We start from the raw sequence: 19501 nt of genomic DNA, 5'->3' as shown, positions 1-19501 counted from the left end.
AAATTTGGTCTTTTTTTTTTTTTTTCCCCTCAAACCCTGTGCTTAGAGAGGGTTATAAAGGGAAAGAAACATTATTATTGCTTAATATTTAAGAGAACATAGAAGAAAATTTATGCTATGGAGGGTAGCAGCCATCCTTTGTAAATCTGAAATCAAGTTATTTGCATTGTCTTTGAATAATCTGGAACTGCAAATATAGAATCACAATACAGTAACTAGGTACTTTACTTGGTTTTATAGTCTGCTTCCCTAGAATGATACAAAGCATCCAAAAGCTAACAACTGATTAGGTCTGTGTTGGTAATGCTGAGTAAAACAGCATATAATCAAATGTGCTGCAAAGGTAGCTAACGTAAATGTGCTGAAGGATGTCGAGGCTACATGTCCTAGAATAACAACTTACAAAAGCTTTCAGTTAGGATTATGATACAGGGTCCATTCAAGATGTAATCTATAATCTCTTGTCAATTAATAATTATTTTTAGAGTGGTTTTTTCTTGTTGTTTTCATCTGCTGTGTTTAAGGGCAGAAAGGAAGCGCAACTATTAGGAAAAATAGATACTTGTTTTAGTATATTGCCTTCTAACAGTGTATTTGTTCCCTTTTCTTCTTGTCCTTGTTTTTTCAGAGGATTTTTGTTGTTCAACAAGGACTCAAAAGTGGAGAACCTGTACTGTTGTGTAGATGTAATCAAGATAGCCCATTTTTTGTCCCAGTGAAGTACTAACAAGTTCTCCCACATCACTTTGAAGGAATTTACATGCATGTGTGCTGAGGGTGTGCCCCAAGACCTTCGGTGTTAGTCAAGTGTGTAATAACCTAATGAATACCAGCTGTTTAGCAACTTGACTGATACTCAGCAGCATATCACACACACTTGATAAAACCGAATAACCTCAACGAACTCAAATTCATATGATGACATATAGCTAGGATAGGATTTGGCTCACTTGTTAGCCATACGCCTCTTCTGTAATGCAGTAATTCAGGTTCCACTTAGCACCGTTTGGAATGAAATGAATCACTCAGCAAGTATCTGGTCTTCTTCATCACTGCTAGGGGAGCCAGGATGTCTAATGCTATCTAGATACCTGGCTTTTAGAAGACTGTAGGTAAATTTGCTTCTGTAGTGGCTGTAGATGAGGATTAGTATATCTTCAGGATCAACAACTCAGCTGGTAGTTACTGAACCTCAATCTGGTGAAGCATGCTTCGAGATCTTGCACACTTTTTTAGGCTAGATCAAGAGTGGCATAAGATGATTTATCTTATGATGTTATATGTATTATATTGTCTTTTCAGGACAAGAGTTTATGTTCATAGGAAACTGAAACTAATCTATTAACTCATTTCACACATCCTGCTAAAGAACCTTTAGATAATAGCAACTTTTATTCACTGTCATCCAGGTTAGATATATTGCTTAAGTTGAGATACAAAGTATAGTATTTCGCTTGGTACAACATGATGTGGCATACTGGTTTAGGAATGCCTCTCCTATGAAAACTTCTGTCTCTGCAATCTGTAGAATTCTAGTTATTAAGTAACTTCTCTGTTATCTTTGAGCACATAAATAATTCATAGCATGATGTTCTTTAAGTTCTTATATCTATAGTGCTTATTTTAACTGCATGCTTACCATTTACTTGTAATACTTATTTTTTGTCACAGCTTGTGAGTGATGATCAGAAAGGGAAAGAAGTAACTTCCAATTTTTGGAGTGCCACCTGTAATGAAAAACGAACTAGGCAGGGAAGTTCACGCTTAGTAGAGGCTGTTTTATGTGCAGAAACCACTAAAACAACATCAGGGAGAACAATGGAGCTAAGAGAGACTTCTTCAGTAAGGTACAGAGATAGGGTGTCCAGTCATGAACAGATGCCAGAAGGACTGCAAAAACTGCCTCACAATCTCTCTACAAGAAGCAAAGCTAAATATTTTAGGTATGACAAAGGCATGTGTAATATTCCTAAATTCTTATTTTTATTAATGTACAACACATACCGAGTACATATTTTTCATGTTAATGACTTCAGATGATCCAGAAGTAAGGTTTTTCCTTCTTTTTTAAAGACATAAAAGTCAGTTTCCCTCCTGATTTTTCCATTTATTCAGTACTAAGTTGGCATGTATCCTTCCACACTGTTCGAAACTTCATTTTACAGTCAAATATGTTAATCATCTTAGATCTTCTGAAAACACAGCTTCTTATAGAGAATGTTTTCGTTGATTCAAACAAATGTCTTGACAGTGAAATTCAGAAATCTTCTAAAAACAAGCAAGATCCGGAAATCAACAGGTCCCAAGAAGTATCTAAAAATGAGGATAGAAAAGCTGACGAGAGAAGGAGGAGTGAAAGAATCAGAGATAAAATGAGTAAGAGAGCTGTCTGATAAGTATCAGATGCTTTTTCATTTAAACGTGTATACTGAAGCAAATGTAATTCAGAGTCTTTCCACTATATTATCATGAATTTCTTTTAGAAAGATAATAGGAACATTTATTTTAATAATTAAAATCATCAGTAACTTACTTTGCTTAAGTCTGCCTATTACCATCTAGCAGTTTGTTTGTGCACACAAACCCAGTAAGAATAATGAGAGTTTTTTCAGAATGCATTTTTTTATTATACAACAATATATGAAGTGTTTATGGTATATTCTGTGAAAGAGAAGAAAATTACTTTCTTACAGTTAAAAGTAGATCCTAATTCTATAATCTAGTATTTGCTGTGCAACATCACTGAGAGCAGTGCAATCCTTAAGAATTCACCTATACAAAGCATTTTATTCTATTTTAAAGGCTTTCTTCTGTTATTCTATTCAGGTGTAAAGTAAGGTTATTGACCTTCCCTCTTACTGTCACTGAGTGCCCTTTCAAGTATTCTTCCTTGCTGTAGCCTTTGTCACAGAGGAAGATTGCTGTTTTTCATAGTCCGAAGATGCAAACAAACTCTTATGACTCACAGAGTGGTAGGAGAATACAGAATTTCCATACTTATATGCTGACTTTAGAGCTAACCTTTAAGACTGAGATCTTTAAAGTTTGTTCTTGTTAAAACCCCTTCAGTCTGAATTTATCATTCAAATAGGTTACAAAGTTTGTAAGTATTAAAACAGTAACATCTACATTGTAGATCTTAGAAAATATCGATAGTTCTACTACCAATTATCAACTCTTATCACAGGGTTTTCATTATTCCCCATAGGAGTACAATTTTTGTGAGCTTCAAACTAATCTACTTAGTGACTTAGTTTCTACTTAAAGAATAAGCTGTTGTTTTTAGCACAGTTTTTGCTGAAGGAATTGCATTGCTTATAGAGGTATTTTCATGTTACTGTAATCTAACAAATGCTTCCCTTTTACATCAGATATACTAATCAGGACTCTGAGACATCTTAGCTTGGTAATTCACTGAAAAAAAAGCTTCACTAAAGTTATGGTTTGGATCATTAGGCATCAGTTGGTCTGACACTGGGAAGGTGGTAGGGAAGGTAGGGTAGAAGTAATAGGACTTCTTGAAGTAACAGTGTCTAGTTAAATTCTGTTAAGTATAACATGAAATTGCACCTTGTTTTATGTTTGTCTGTGTAGTGTAATCCCTTCTAAATTTCTTGGCTGATTTAAATAATCTTTGAATGCTGTGTTATAATGTATTGTGAATGATCGTCTTGCAAGACTGAACACATAGGATGGAAATACTATCCTAGTATTCACCTGTCAGAAGGTGCTGGGTGAGTCCATTCCTACTGGATTCTAAAAATACATGCAGATCTGAGCACTTAAGAAGGTTGGGAACAACTGAAGTCTGAGCTCACAGTACACCACAATTCACTGAATAGTAGACACGTTAGGTATTGTGAGTTACAGCCTTTAGAGAACTACGGCTTGCTTAAAATTTCTATTCCTAATGCCTTTGGCACAGTGAACAGCATCTAGTTCAGACTGTGAAGAAGAGCAGTGGAGATGTGGTCCCAAAAACCATGGTTTTTTTTCACTAGTAGATGAACTAATGGCCCGAACCACTAGAATGTAGTTTACTGCAGCCCATCCTCCTGTATTTTCCTTCTTTCTCTCCTCTCTCCCTGTTTTTCAGGGATGCAGCAGCCAGAATGCTCATCTCCACTGTGCGATATCTGCTGCTGGTAAAATGCCACACAGCTCATCTGTGTATTGGAAATGATTTCATCCAATCTGAAATACAGTACAGTGAAAACACAGTGGAAGACAGCATTTCTTTTGTAAAATAAGGAACTAGAAATTAATAATTGTATCTTTTAGTTTTTTACATTTACGTGTCTGACTTTCAAGCAGAGAGAATTTTTGTTGGATAGCTAATGATTTTGGTCCAACGGTTTTCTTCACTGCACTGTTGACTGAGCTGTTTGTAAAATAATTGAGAAACTTGAGGAAGCTAATTTCTTCTCTATTCTTCTGTAAATATTCCTTGATTGTGAAGTAGAAGTTTTAACATGCAAGTAGTTACGAAGAAAGTACTGATAAATTTGACTGTTAATGGATGTTACTGAGTTATTGACTAGCTTTCAAAGTCTGTTCATCTGTAATGAGTTATAAAGTAGCTTTATCAACTGTTAGGAAAGAATGCCCTTTGCAAAAATGTCATTAAAAAAACAAGAAGCCTAAACTAAACACTTTAATAAAGTTACATTCCTGCATGTTGAACTTAATTTGGAGTTTTGTTATGGTATTCGCTGTGGCATCTTTTTTGAATGGAGCTATAATTTAATCTTTTTTTTTTTTTTTTTTTTAGGACAAGAATTCTATTGTAGGAGTTTAACAGATCCTCAATACCCTGCTATGCTTTCAAGAATAAATAAGAGGAATGTGTATGGTGAGACCTTACTACACAGAGCTGTTGTTGCTGAAGATCTAAACCATGTACATAACCTAATAAAAGCTGGTGCAAACATAGATGATAAGGATTATGCTGGTAAGTTGCTGCTGTATTAATGTACTATTTTCAAAATATGTATAGATATAGTAATGGAAGTACATAATATGAGTTTGAGCAGTAAAAGACTAGATCTGTGACTGGTCAGTAGATCTTTGTGATTTTATGGTTTAGTTTGCTAATTCTTCATGAAAAGACAAATAGACCTATGTATAAAAGTGTATTAAAAAAAAAAAAGGAAATTTTTAAATTTTAGTCCGTTAATTACGTAATCAGTATAATGTGTTTCACAGATATTTTATTCACTCCTGGAATGTGTCCATTTTGTGTGATGGCTGAGATTTCACAGCTTTCCTGTGAGAACAAAAAATGATTGTCCTGTGGCTAAAGGTGATTATCTTTTGGATAGAAGCACAACCGCATAAAACACGATTTAGGAAAATTCCTCAAAGAGATGGGAAGCTCGCCTGGCCCAGCTGATTTATTTTGTAGCAAGGAAAACATAATGAGAAAGCACTGACAGATCCGTGACATTTTGAAAGGCTTTCATCTTACTCTCTTTGAATAATCATTGTTCTGATTATTATACTCTAGCCCTATGCCTTGTCTATTCCCTTAAAAGTATCTACCAATCGTTATCTATATGTTATCTAACCTTTTTCATTCCTCCTCCACTTCGTTACTGTGCTTCAGAGCCTTACTGAATACTTGAAGTTGATTTTCATTTTTCCTTTTTATTTTCTGGATATTATGTGTGAAGAATATGAAGAACTATGGGGAAAATACTGTCTGTGGTCTCAGTTTGGATCGTTATTTGAAGTCCTTTAAGGGAGTTACAAAGTGATTGCAGTGGCACTTTGTCGTCTTTGTGGTTTTTGGAGAATGGTGTTGCTCAGCTCTAGCACTGGAACTCATGTTCCAGGTGCAATTTTTCAGGATATTATTACTATATTAAAAAGAAGATACTTCTAAGGTAGGAAGAAATAGATTTTTTCACTTCAGTGAAACTTTCATCTCTTCTCCTTGAACGATTTCAAGCTTTTGCTCCAGGATATGGAGTTACTAGAATTTCTTCATTTAAAAAATGGTAATGGGAGGATGGTTGGACTACATGATCTTGCAGGGCATTTCCAACCTTATGATTCTATGATTAGGTGCTCTATAAAATGCAAGGGACTGGAAGATCTTTTTTTCTTTTTCTCTTAGTTTTGTCACTCTACCAAAAAAAAAAAAAAACAAAAACAAAAAAACCAAAACTTTGCTGTAATGGATGTTTAAGTAACTGATTCAAGGCTATGTTAAAACCAGTTCAAAAGCTTGCTTTCTATCCTTTATTTCTCCTTAGCACCTCTTCCTGGGATGTAATTGTTCTGTGGGTCATGAAGCTGACCCATGTGTAGCTGCCATCTTGGCTTATTCTATATAGCTGAGAACAGATAATATACTACTTTCTTTAGAAATTTGAAAAGCATTAAAATTTTTTTGGAGATGCTGCCTTATATTTTTACTTAGCAAATAGATGTTGCTAAGACATGGCTATCTTTTTTTTTGTTTGTTTTTTGTCTCTTCTTTCTCACCTGAGATTTTTAGTAAGCATTTCTTTATACAATTCACTGTAAAACTCAATCAGTTCTTACCTTTTCATTATCTCCCTCTGAAATATTTATCAAATAGAATGTCTAAAACGGATACATTTTTTATAAAATATTTCACTCAAATATGAATATTTTCAGTTTTTAAGTTTTCTTTTCTTTAGGCTGGACTGCACTACATGAAGCAAGTTTAGAGGGCCATTACTGGATAGCAAAGGAGCTTTTGAAAGCAGGAGCTGATGTCAATGCTAGAGGAGATAAACAAATAACACCATTGCAAGATGCAGTTAAAGAAGGCCATTATAAGGTATACTCCAATTTGGACATAAATTATGATTTAAGAATATAAATTTTTTTGTTAGTCCAAAAAGTCACATAGTCTTGTTACATGTGGGCCTGTCCTTTCAGATTATGGCTTAATTCAGGAGTAAATAACTCTTTTCTGCTTAACTCCTGTTTCAACCATTACCATGCTTTACTTTTTTTTCTTCTATTTGGGACTGTGGCCAAAGTACTGATTAACAGATTCCTACTATTTTTTCACATCTTTGTGTAACTTACTTTATAATCACTGCAGAAACACTTTATGACCTAAGCAGTCCACTGCAGTATTAATGATTTTTGTTTTCATGCATGTTTTTCAGTAAATGTGGGTATGTGGTGTGCATCTGCAAGCACACACAGATATTTTTTATGTAAAAAATAATCTTGTGGAGAGTTATGAATATATGGTTTTGTATTTTGTTTATATTATTATAAGCAGAAAGCCAAGTGAATAATCAGTATAAATTAACTATAACTAACACTGCCAAATGCTATGGTTTCATAACCTATGTCTGAATTCTGGATCCTCTTTCAGTCTGGTAGTTTTTGCCTCCAACTGCCTGTGCATGATCATAGGGTGGTCCAGATTTCTGTCATAGTTCTGTGCATCACTTTCACCTCCTGACTGTTTATTTTTCTAGAAATGCGCATTTGCTGCCTATATTTATTCCTTTACAGTATTTTTTTCCCCTAGGCACATCTTTGGGTGCAGTAAGTTTTGACCATAAACATTTGCTCTCTTTCAATTTTACAACCAAGATGGTACTTAATTTGTTTGCCCTTCAGTCTCCCTAGAGCAAAAAGAAAGGGTTAATGATTTCCCTGAGACTTGAAGCCCCAAGCTTTGTTTGCAGCTTGTGGATTCCTGACTCCTTGGAAGTTTATTAAGTACTTCCGAGATTTGTGAAAGTATCGAAGAAAGTATTAAAGTTCATGGTTAGACACCAAGGACTCTGCATCTCTACAAGTGATATTTTAAGAGTCAGTAACTGTTAACAGTATTGGAAAAACACTGATGTCAGCTAGGTCACTTGGAGCGTATCAACACCATTCTACTTAGAGCTGCGTTAATTGTTATGTGGTCTGATACATTCATGTGAAATGGTACTTGCACACTGGGGCTCTGTTTGCTCAGGAGCATTACATTTATATCGCTGCAGTGACTGGCACACTTGACTTTTGTTGTAGCTGTTTCTTTCAAAGTTACTTTCTCTAGATAGTTAGTATTGTAAATTGGAAATGTGGCTTTATCCCTTTCGCTACTTATAATACAGGAAAATTAATTTCTTGTTTCACACACACACACACACACAAAAAAAAAAAAAAAAAAGCACGTGGAAAACTATGATACTTTCTTGTTAAGTGTGAGAGTATGCAAATGTGATATGCAGTTAAGGAAGAGTCCTTAATATTCCTTGCTTGGAAGACTCCGTAGATTTGGGACAGCTAGTGAAAATGAAGAGGGCTTTTGCAACGAACTGGGTGCTGCTTTATTTGCTGTGCTGTCAGGAGAATGTAAGAATTGAGAAAACTTTGTTAGAAATTCTGTCAGTAACAGTCTTGTTAGAAGTAATGAGGTATAGATGTAGGATAACAGATCAAAATAGATGCTGACCAGAGAAAGGCAGAGGTATAGCCATTCTAGGTGTTGGAATAAGACTGCAGTCAGTGGTAGAAAAGATGATCAGATTGTAAAATTTCAATGTCTTTAAAAAGTATTCTGCAAAACCAGATGGAACATTTTGCTCAAGTGCTGTTTTTTTTTTTTTTAACAACAGCAGTATGAGGATTTACAATTTGTACAGAATCTGAAATATTGGTAAGACCATTTGAGTGGGTTTTGTTTGACTGAATGTATGTTGTTCCTCTGAAATAGCTGACAATTTACTTTGCAGACACAGGAGTCACAATAAAGTACACACCTACAGTGAAAATTATATTCTCTTAAGCTATATAATTTAGATGAGTGAGCAGACTCGTATCCTAAAATTGCTTGTTATTTTCCAATAATTATGAACTTAGGGAGTGATGAATCCTATCTTGCTTTAAGAGACCTTGGCTTAGAGGCATCTGGTGAGTAACATGAAAGAACTCTTAAAAGTAAAAATAGTAAGACTTTAAGATAATGGTGTATCTAGAGGAATGCTTGGGATGTGGTAACTAATATAGGAAGTACTTATTTATTGTAGACTTTTTTGTTGTTGTTGTTGCTCATATTCTTAAGCAAAGGAGAAGCCTGTATAAGGAAGAACTGTGGGAAATGATGATGGAAGAGAAACAATCTGAAAAATTTGTTTTTTTAGGTAGCAGCATTGTTACTCCATTATGGAGCTGATCCCTTATTAAAAAATGAGATGGGAAGGAGTGCATTAGATGAAGCTTCTGACCTGTGCATGAAGAGACTGTTAAAACGCCATCTAGCAAGATATGAAAGAGATTCAGTATCAGGTAGGAGAGAATAATTATTAAATGGAGGATCTCCAAATAGCTGTTGCACACTATTTCCTTAAGTATAGCGAGTAATTCCATGGATTTTGCTGACTGATATTCTAGTGAGCACTTCTTACCCACACATACAGCACGATTGCTGTATGTTTGTGAGTATTACAAGAAGTGATATTCTTCTTTTTCTTGGACTAGAGCTATTTTTATATTTGGAATAAAGATGACAAGAGGTGTTAATTAGTGAAACAAGAGATGAAAAGAGTGTCTTAATGTAAGAGAGTTAATTGCTTATCCTTGCTGCTCGTGTTAGGGTAGAAACTAGGGTAACATTACTATTTTGGGATAGTATTGCTGTAGCTGAACTAAGGTGAAGACTGAGCCTGTGAGGTGTTGGTAAGAGAATGTTTAGATTAAGGTGAGAATTCTTGTATGTAAGGTCTTAAGAGATCTTGTATGATCTTTGGAGTTGGGAGGAATGTTCAGACAGGGTTGTTTGGATGGGGGAGAGGTATAAGGAAGTGCCACAAGATAAGCCCTGATTATAGTTAGAATTAGGATTGCTGGACACTGATAAGTTAGTTGGGTTGTGGCATGTCTGAAGTAGTATCATAGAACGGCTTAAGTTGGAAGAGACCTTACTGATCTTCTATTTCCAACACTCTTGTCATGGGCAACGTTGTCACCCACCGGCGCAGATTGCTCAGGATTCTATCTAACCTGGCCTTAAATTCCTCCAGGAATAGGTCTACAACTTCTCTGGGGTAACCTGTTCCAGTGCCTCAGCACCCTCCTGAATAAAAAATTTCTTCCAAATTTCTAACCTTAATCTCTCCTCTTTTAGCTTAAAGCCATTCCTCCCTGTCCTATCTTTATCAGATTGTGTAAAAAGTTGGTCTCCCCCCTGCTTGTAAGCTCACTTCAAATACTGGAACATTGCAATAAGGTTTTCCAGGAGCCTTCTTTTCTCCAGGCTAAACAAGCCCAGTTTCCTCCTTTCTTCATAGAAGAGGTGCTCCAGACCTTTGTGGCCCTCCTCTGAACCTGCTCCAATTGCTTTGCATCCATCCTCTATGGGGAGCTCCAAGTTTGGACACAGTATACTACATGGGGCTTTACAGAGGCAAATAAGCTTATAGAATAAGCTTAGAGTCAGGGTTATATGAAGTACACAGAAGCTATTGGCTTGAAATATAAGGTAAATAAAAATTAAAGCTGCTGGCAGGAATTTCTATGCTTGGAAGGTCTATGGTTAGAGTTTCAGACTCTAGCCATCAAAGGTCTTGTGGATATTCTGAGCCTTATTAAGATTGGTGGGACTGAATTAGATTTAAAATGAAGATTTGGGTTAGAACTTGTCCTCATCAGTGTTCAATAGCTGCACCATTGTGCTTGATTTGGGACCAAGACTGGAAGGGCTGGAAGTGGATCACTGAAGGTGGTGCTAACAATTAAGGGTTGATATCTGGTAGGTGAGATTCCCAAAAGTGTTGGAGAAGGAGTTGACATGCTGTGAAATGCCTGTTTAATTTAGCTGGTTCCAGCATGGGTTGCTGGGCAAACCTTAGAGCTGGGAGTAGCATACATATTGTAGTAAAAATGGCAAAGTGCAATGAACTGGGTTCAGTGTTTTGTGACCAGCATACTTTTAAGAATGCTTTGCATGGGTATATAAAGTATATTAATACTAGGGTCAGAACTTGGTAGCTGCTGTACTACTTATATATCAATTTATCAGCACAAAAAGTAGCTGGAAAGCTAAAACATGCCATCAAGGTACTAAATTGGTACTGGGAAATATCCCTCTTTATTCTTCCACTGAAGTCTTGACTTTAGCTATTCTGTATCTTTCTCTGCCCAGGTTATGCAAGGAGAGGCATAATTATTCCACTGATACTGGCTTCAAAAGTCTCTTGGGACCAGAGAAGCCTAGTATAAGTTAGGGAAACGCAGCAGCTCCTCTAATTTTCAAAAATAATTGCTCAAGTCATTAATCTTCAGAAAAATTGGAAAACATAGTTCTGTACTTTACTACACTCTCTCATGGTTTGTACGAAATCCCTTCTACAATGAAAATCAGACCCCAAAATTTTAATATATGTATATTTATATATAAATGTTTGAGATCCTTGTAGAATGCCTGTAGCTTGGTGACTTTTCTAATAGTTTATGTGTAACAGTACCCATCACATTAGGTTACAGACACAAGATGCTATGTATAGAAAGCAAAGAATTACAGTCCCTTTCCATTAATACTTTCCTTCTATCTTAATTTCATTTCAGGGGGAGGTGATACAGAGAATACATTAAGTACAGAGGATAGAAATCTGCACCAGGTAGATCTTTACAGTCTCCTTGTTGATTTGATGCTGAACTGTTATGGACTTCTAGCAGTCTTCAGTAAACTTCAGACAACTGCTTAAGAAATGTGTTTCAAAAGCAGCACATAATGTACTAGATGTTATATATCCAGCAGAGGCTGAAGCAGGATGACATTCAATGGCAATTATCGCAAACAGTTTGATAAATAGTTGCTGATCCCTGATGATAACTGTGGTAATCTGCAGTTTTGTGAACATGCATGACAGAGGCAGTCAGCTTTCTCTCTTGCACAGTGGTTCTTACTGAGTTTTTGCAAGTGCTACAGAGGTAGTTTACAACAAAAATGGTATGTTAGTGCCTTTCTGTACTTTCAGAAACCTGGCTAAAACAGCAAAAAGTTGCCGGTTGCACAGTACTTGTTGCCTGGCTGGTAACACTTGGATAGCTTGCATCTGTGCAATAAGTTGTTTTTATTAGGTTCAAATAGGAAAAAGTTAGGGAACCTCTGCCTTGGACTGGATTGCCGATAGCACAGTTCAGCATTAAAAAACTAAAGCACCAAAGGAAATATTTGCTAAACATGAACAAAGAAGAAGAATGAATTTGGGGAAATGTACCAAAAGATCTCTCTGCCCAGAGAAGTTGTGGAGTCTCCTTCTTTGGAGACATCTGCCTGGATGCCTATCTGTGCAACCAGATCTAGGGAGCCTGCTGTGGCCAGGGGAGTTGGACTTGATGATCTCTAGAGGTCTTTTCCAGTCCCTACGATTCTGTTATGGTGTGATATAGTTCTTCAGGGTTTTGAGGGCAGAAAATTGAATGGGGAAAAAAAAAAAAAAAAAAGCATTAAAAAAAATATAAATACCTGTTATTGATATTGCAGAGGCTAGAGTCAAGGCTAAAACTACTCAGAAGTAATTTTAATCAGAAAGAATAAACACAACAAGTATTTATTTTCTTTTTGTCCATCTGTATACCAAGGAACGAATACAGGGAAAACTTAATTTCCTGGTGTTGGTCCTAACAATGGACATCACTGTTACTGTTTCTAATTGTAATTGTTGCATTCCAGTTAAAGTTGTATGAAAACTGAGTGTACTAAATCAGGCAGAATTTCAACAGAAGAAAACTGCAGAAGGACAGAAATGACAGAAGCTTAGCAAATTCTGTTGTAACAGAGGAGATGATCACTAGTCTGTTGTTCTGCATCATTGGTTTCTGAATAAAAAATGTCTGTACAGCTTTCGGAGGCTACTGATTTAACAGAACATGATTCTCATTTGACACTTGCTTTGACTTCCTCTCAAATGGGTTGATCACTACGTAATGGTGGTAATGTGATAGATGGGAATCTAAATACTGATATGAGAATATCTTCAGAACAAATGATTTCTTTTCAAAACTTGCCAAATCAAGTTAAATCTACTGTTGATGGAAACAAAATTAATAGAGCAACTCTGATTTTGTATCTTTCTTTTGCTTTGTTTAAGGGTTCCTTACAAGTAAATGAGTCAGAACTAGCATGCGCAAATCTTCCTGATTCAGGCAGGGCAGACATAATGCAACAGACTATTCAAAATGAGGTGCAAAACACTTATACTAATATATTGGATGATGGAATCAGCTGCATGGAATGCACTCTTAAAGTAAATACAGAAACACTCCTAGTGCGTGAGCTTTTAGCAACTGCTAGTGAAGTGAGTTCTTCTGGAAGTCCTTCTAATTCTACTGATGGTGTACTGAACAACAATGAGCAAAAGGCTCTACAACCAGAAACAAGAGTGGGAATCCTGCTCAATGCAGAACAAAGCACTGGAAGATGTCACATGAAGGAAACTAAAGATGCTCATAGTTCAGAGATATTGTTCAGAGCTTTACAACTCCATGACAAGAAAATATGTCAAATTAAACGGAAGAGACAAAATCTTAAGGACACCAACTCAAAGTCAGGTTTGTATTTCAGTATTTATACAGAGAAGTCTCCTTATTCATTTCAAAAGGTGCAAAATACATGGAAAGAAACTACTCAGGAAAAAAGTGCTATATTTTATTTCAAAATAGTCATTTTATCAATTGTCTGTAAGTATTCTATGTACTTCATTTAAAGCGAAAAACGACACCATAACTGTGGATTTCCAGAGCATGTACCATAAATGGCAAAAACATGTAGTATGTTCTGATACAGTCCGCAATGCCACATTCATTATTTGCTCATTTTCGCTTTGTATTTTAGGAGAGCCATTTTAGATCAAAATTCCCATTGAATTTATCAAAATACGACCACTGTTTTTGTTAATTAGAATAAAATTCATAAGCGCCTTAATTTTTTTAGCAACATAAATCCATAGAAGTCTTATTATCACAAAAGAATCTTTGAACTGTTTTGGATTTAATCTCATTATGTTAGCATACAGTGGAGAGTGGATAAAGTAAAATGTTAGAGTATCTATGGATTGTTACTCAGTAAAGAGTTAAGCGAAGTTAAAATCTAACTTACCACCTAGTCCAGGACAAGAAACAATACTGCTGCAGTAACACATTCAATTTTTGAAAATTCTTCAAGTTCTTTTTTTGGACTGACAGATAAAGGAAGATTTGCTGGAATGGGTGGAACAGAAGGCACAGAAAATCATAAAGAAGGAAGTGAAAAGAGCAATGTGCTCTTGCAATTCTCTGAAGGAGAAGTCCAAGTGAAAAGATTAAGGTTAGACCTACAAGAGGCAAGACAAAAGACAGACTTGTGTTTTAGTGTAAGGAAAAACAAGCTTTTATCTACTCATTCAAAATTCAATCAACCATCAGCAGAGCAAACAACTAAGAAATCAGGTAAAAAGTTAATTTTTTGTAAAAACAGTGTAGTTTTTATTTCCCAGACATATGGGTAGAAAGTCTCTTGTAATATAGGAGGGAAAGCATGGAAAAGTATGAATAGCATATTCAACAAATAATCTAGTGATTTCCAAATACTTGAAATATTGCCAGAACTTACTCATTTTTACAAAAAAAGGTGTTCTTGCTCTGTTTCGTCTGTTGCATTTGTCAGTCTTTTCTTTGTTGTGTTAACTGAGAGAACACAGAATCGTAAGTAAGATTTTTAAATAAGATTAAATTGATCCCTAATCAACTACGTCACTTAACTGAGAGCTGAAGATAATGCTAAGTTGGTCTTTCATGAAGTACTTTATGCATCACAGATCAAATAAAAGTTGGCTTTCTGTAAATTTGGCACACCTATATGCATTTCTACTTATTATTTCTGTTTCTGTCTATTCTGGCAAGAGCTGCATTTTTTTTTTTAATGACTTTGCTCTGGATGCTGACTACTCTTAATATGTTAAACTAAGGAATCACCACCCAATCTCTGAAATGTTTTTTAGCATTCTTCACCTCATGACAAAAGTTTACCAGTAAACCATGCAAAGTTCTTGCTGATCTTTTCTCTTTGATACTTACAAGCTTTTTGTTTTCTTTTCTTTTGAGTTGTACAGAATGCTGTTTCCTCTTTCTCTCTCAGACGGTTACTAATTTTCAATCCTTCTCAAGTTTCAGTTGTCTTGAGTTTCTGGAGCAAGGTCCTGTATTCCTTTAGAAGTGAAGGAGTAGATGAAAAGAAATAGGTGCTCCTTGCTGCTTGCTGTTCTCCAGTATTTGGTGGTGTCAGTATGTAGCTTTCCTGTCTCTAGATTGCTTCCTTCTCTTACATGAATCCCTTTTTATATCATTCTTGGACATGGCACATTTGATGCATGTCACCATCTGCATTTAATTATTGCAAAAATAAATAATGAATGTGGAAACAATTCATTTCCCTATTAATGTCCTTTTCGGCATCAATTATGCTTCTGCTCAATACTTATAGTGGGGTAAATGGGATGTTTTTTCCTTTACATTTCTTTACTTCCTAGGCAAAGGGCTTACATTCTGATCTCCTCTGGAGCATTATTTGGCAGATAACTTTCTTCCCCCACTGGAGATTCTGCAGGCCATATTTTTTTTCAGCTAAAATTTAACTATTTCCTTCATAGTAGAGAAGTGTTACTGTCTGAGAGATCATGGAAGAAAGTAAAGCCTTTTTTATAGCTGAAGGCAATAATAGCTTTGGAGACTGGCATTCCAGTTGCAGCAGAAAAAAAAATAAAGATGGGATAATGTTTTATAGCTTGCAAAGTTTTCAGATATTTTTGCTTTTAACTGGCTTTTGTATCCTATCTGATTGTTCAATGTCCCAGTGACTTTCCTTATATTATTCCATTCTTGAGTGAAAATCTCCTGTTCCTAGATGATCACATGCACATTGCTACTTCAGTCTAATCAGTCACCTGTTAGGCTCTTGGCGTTCCTATTCTGCTTACAGAAAATGAGGGCACAAACAGCTTGCTTTTCTTATAGTTTGACCTGTGAAAAGAATTACTCATAGGCCAGTAGTGAAGTATTCAATTGCCTGTTTAAAGAAGTTGTTGAAATATTGCAGCCTAATCGAACCTAACTGTTGGCTACTCTAGCCTCTCCGCCTTTTCTTTGCTAATGCAATCACTGGATTACATATCTGCCAAGGTCCTAATCTTTCCTGCTTATGAGTCACCAGTCAATGTACTTAATGGGGGAACTCTGATTTACATACCATTGTTTTATTATGCTATTTCAAATGCTTCCTAGCAAGCATGAAGAATAGTGTTGTGCATGGCCACTTAACTGGAAAACGTTGCAAGTATTTCTGTTCATTTGCGGCCTTTATAACTAAGTGTTGTTGACTTAGTGGGCTGTTGTACACCTTTTTTCTCTCCTATTTCTCTTAAAAGAGTCCCTAGGACTTTGAATAAGGGTCTTTGAATAATAGGTCTTTGAATAAGGGAGGGAGGGAAGCAGAAAGGAAGCAGAAAGTAAATTATTACCTTGGGAGTTCATACTCAGAAGCTTGCAGACAAAACACAATGTTATTTTACAGAATAGGTCTCAGGCTACTGGAGAAATATTTCAATAATGTGCCCCTTCTGCATGCTCTTTAAACAAAGTTTTCACTTGCAAAAAGTTTTTTAGCTCCTTTGGTTGTCCATGCAGTGTGGCCCAAGTACACCCATTGCAAAGTTGGCCCCGCAAGTGCTGTCTGACAGGTTATAATAGCCAGTGTAGAACTCTGTGCTGTCATGGTCTGTCTGCAGCAGAACTTGCACAAATTTAAAGTTAGTGTGGATATATCCTCACTACATGTCTGTCTTTTATATAGTGGCAGTATGTCTTTCCTGTGCTTTCAAACAGTCCTGGATGACAGGCTCAGTAGTTTACCTTAAATGAAACTTGGAAAAAATAGTTTTTCTGGAAGACAGGAAGAACCTAAAGCAAGGCAGCTGTCAAATCATGGAAGATATTTGATAGTAATGAATACTGATAGCTGAAAATATTTGAGAAGACAGCCTGTCTGATGAGAAGAGGAAATATTTGGGATGCAGGAACTAATTGTTCATATGAATAATTAAAAAAAAAAACAACATGGCTGAGTTGAAAAATACTTTTTACTTTCCTTTTTTTAATAAATTCCATATTTTTAAGAAATAAGGAAAAGAAATGATGATGATGATTATTATTTTTAAATGGCATAGTATTAAAGCATTGAGAACAAGAGAAAAAAAGGTTAAAATGCATGGTAGAGCTTTTGAAATTTGACATGCTGTGACACAGACATGCATGTCTGTTTTGTTGCAGTTTGCTGGAGAAGGTCATCGTTACTTCATATACAGAATTTATACTTTTTAGATCTGTTCCTTTTTCTTTATATTTCTCCCAGTCCTGTGTCTGTTACTTGAAGCCTGGGAATTAGGATTATTTCATGACCATATAACACTTCTTAAAGTAGATAATGTTTGTTTTGTGAACCAGTAAGAGAAGGATTAAACAAAATTTATTTACAATCGTCAGTCAAGTGCTTTACAAGTTGAATTAAAAGGTAGTTAAGCTATGCTACTTGACATTAGTCAAAGATTTGTAATCAATTTACAGGACTTTGTCACAGCACAGCTGTAAAAATACCTGCCATAGAAATCTGTGTCCTCTCTGGTACAGAATCCAGAATGGAAAAGTGGTAATGGTTGTCTTCACTTTTAAATGCATTCTTAAATACCCTTTTCTGTGTATTTTATATATTTGGCAGGCAGACATGGTAAATTATAAGAAATTTGTGGAGAAATTTGACATACTTCCTACCTCTGTGTAGTATGAAACTCTTCAACCTTGTTACCTTTCCTGTTCATCCGTAATCATCAAATCATAGAATGGCTTGGATTGGAGGGGACTGTAAAGACCATCCACTTTCCAGTCCTCTTGACATGAGCAGGGTTGCCAACCACTAGATCGGGCTGCCCAGGGGCCCATCCAGCCTGGCCTTGAACATCTCCAAGGGCAGACTGGCATCATAGCTTCTCTCAGCAACCTGCTCCTGTGCCTCACTACCCTCTGAGTAAAGAATTTCTGCTTAACATTTAACTTAAGTTTCCCCTCTTTTAGTTTAAAACCATTCCTCCTTGTCCTATCAATAATCCATAATATTCTTAAGTCTTCTAGATCTGAACTGTAAATGTTTTGGCACTTAGTTTATCCACACCATTTTGGTGTTATTTTCTAAACTTTTGATATGGTCGATATTCCTGAATAATTAAGGCCATGTTATTGCACAAGTTTACAATAATTCTAATTAGTTATGAAGCTTGATTCCTTGTTTAAAAGAAAGCATTTTTTTTGTTGCTAATGAGCGTTCAGTATGTGTTGTAGAATATTTCTTATCTACTAGAAAGGAAGGTATAGTTTTACATGTACATAATGTAGAGTAATATATGTAATGTAAAATAAAAGACTTTATGTTACTTGTATTACAACAGTTGAGACAAAGAAGAGAAAGAAGAAAAGTGCAAAAGGAGAAACTGAGCTGCATATTGCTGCTAGGAGGGGAAATTTATCTTTGGTGAAAACTCTGATATCATCTGGGATTCCCGTAAATGAACAGGACAGTGCAGGTTTGAGGACTGCTTTCTTATGGATTTGTTTTTGATTTAATTTAACATCATTTACGGTCTGCATGGTCTTACATAGTTTGTGTAATTTTAATACAGTTTTGGAATCTCGATTTATTTTTGTGACTCTTGAAGCTGTTCAACCATAATGCTATAGAAAATAGCTTCTCTTTGTCATTGTTACTTATTAAATAAATATAGTTGATTTGTGTTTTTAATTTTTTTCTTATATTTTGTTCAAATATTTCTATAACAATTTTAAATATCATAGGAATTATTAGAAATACACAATGGTGTTTAGTACAGCAAGAATGCTTTTTTATCTGTATAGGTGCTTATAAAGGCAAACATAAGCACACGTTCCTTATTTAAGCATTTATACATAACCCTTTTAGTGATGGGGTGTATGATAAACTGTGGAACAGAGCAATACACTCTTTTGTCTTTATGGCAGCTTGAAATTTTTTTTATCTCCTGCTGTGTGAGGCTATTGTAAGAAAAATTGTTCATGCGTGTATCAATCTAGGATTTGATTCCAAAATTCTTAGTTGGGAAAAGAGGAGGAAGTCATTTAATTAGTACAAGCAGTGTATGAACCTCTGGATTTGTGTCTCAGCATGGAGCAATGCAACCTTTCCCTCAGCAGGGACAATAATCAAGTCATTTTCCTCTATTGATGAGTAGATCACCAGACAGTGTATGTAAGTTGTGATGTGTGAGATCTTACAGCCATTATTAAATTTTGTTGAATGACCAGTGCCCATGAAAGATCAGGGGCAACTGATGGATATGCACATGAATGCACCTTTGCATGAAACACAGTCACATATATCTTATTTCCTTGGGAGCAGGTCTAAAAAATCATTTGCTTAAATTCTCTCTATTTTTAATTACTTTTTTGTTTGTTT

General features: G+C 35.6%; 1 protein-coding gene across 1 annotated transcript in view; it reads left to right on the top strand.

Annotated features, from left to right (window-relative positions):
* The window catches only part of ANKRD31 (ankyrin repeat domain 31), a 53773-nt gene that overhangs the window by 9922 nt on the left and 24350 nt on the right, over nt 1–19501 (top strand). The window contains exons 5-13 of the mRNA XM_052700337.1: nt 1672–1943; nt 2252–2376; nt 4772–4951; nt 6669–6811; nt 9132–9276; nt 11554–11606; nt 13083–13542; nt 14176–14418; nt 18462–18596. Of these exons, the coding sequence (XP_052556297.1) occupies nt 1672–1943; nt 2252–2376; nt 4772–4951; nt 6669–6811; nt 9132–9276; nt 11554–11606; nt 13083–13542; nt 14176–14418; nt 18462–18596 (1756 nt within the window). The remainder of the gene's footprint in view (nt 1–1671; nt 1944–2251; nt 2377–4771; nt 4952–6668; nt 6812–9131; nt 9277–11553; nt 11607–13082; nt 13543–14175; nt 14419–18461; nt 18597–19501) is intronic.

The sequence above is a fragment of the Tympanuchus pallidicinctus genome, unplaced genomic scaffold (genome assembly GCF_026119805.1).
Source record: "Tympanuchus pallidicinctus isolate F22 unplaced genomic scaffold, pur_lepc_1.0 scaffold4, whole genome shotgun sequence".
Classification (NCBI taxonomy): Eukaryota; Metazoa; Chordata; class Aves; order Galliformes; family Phasianidae; genus Tympanuchus; species Tympanuchus pallidicinctus.
This window is presented reverse-complemented; position numbering and strand designations above follow the sequence as displayed.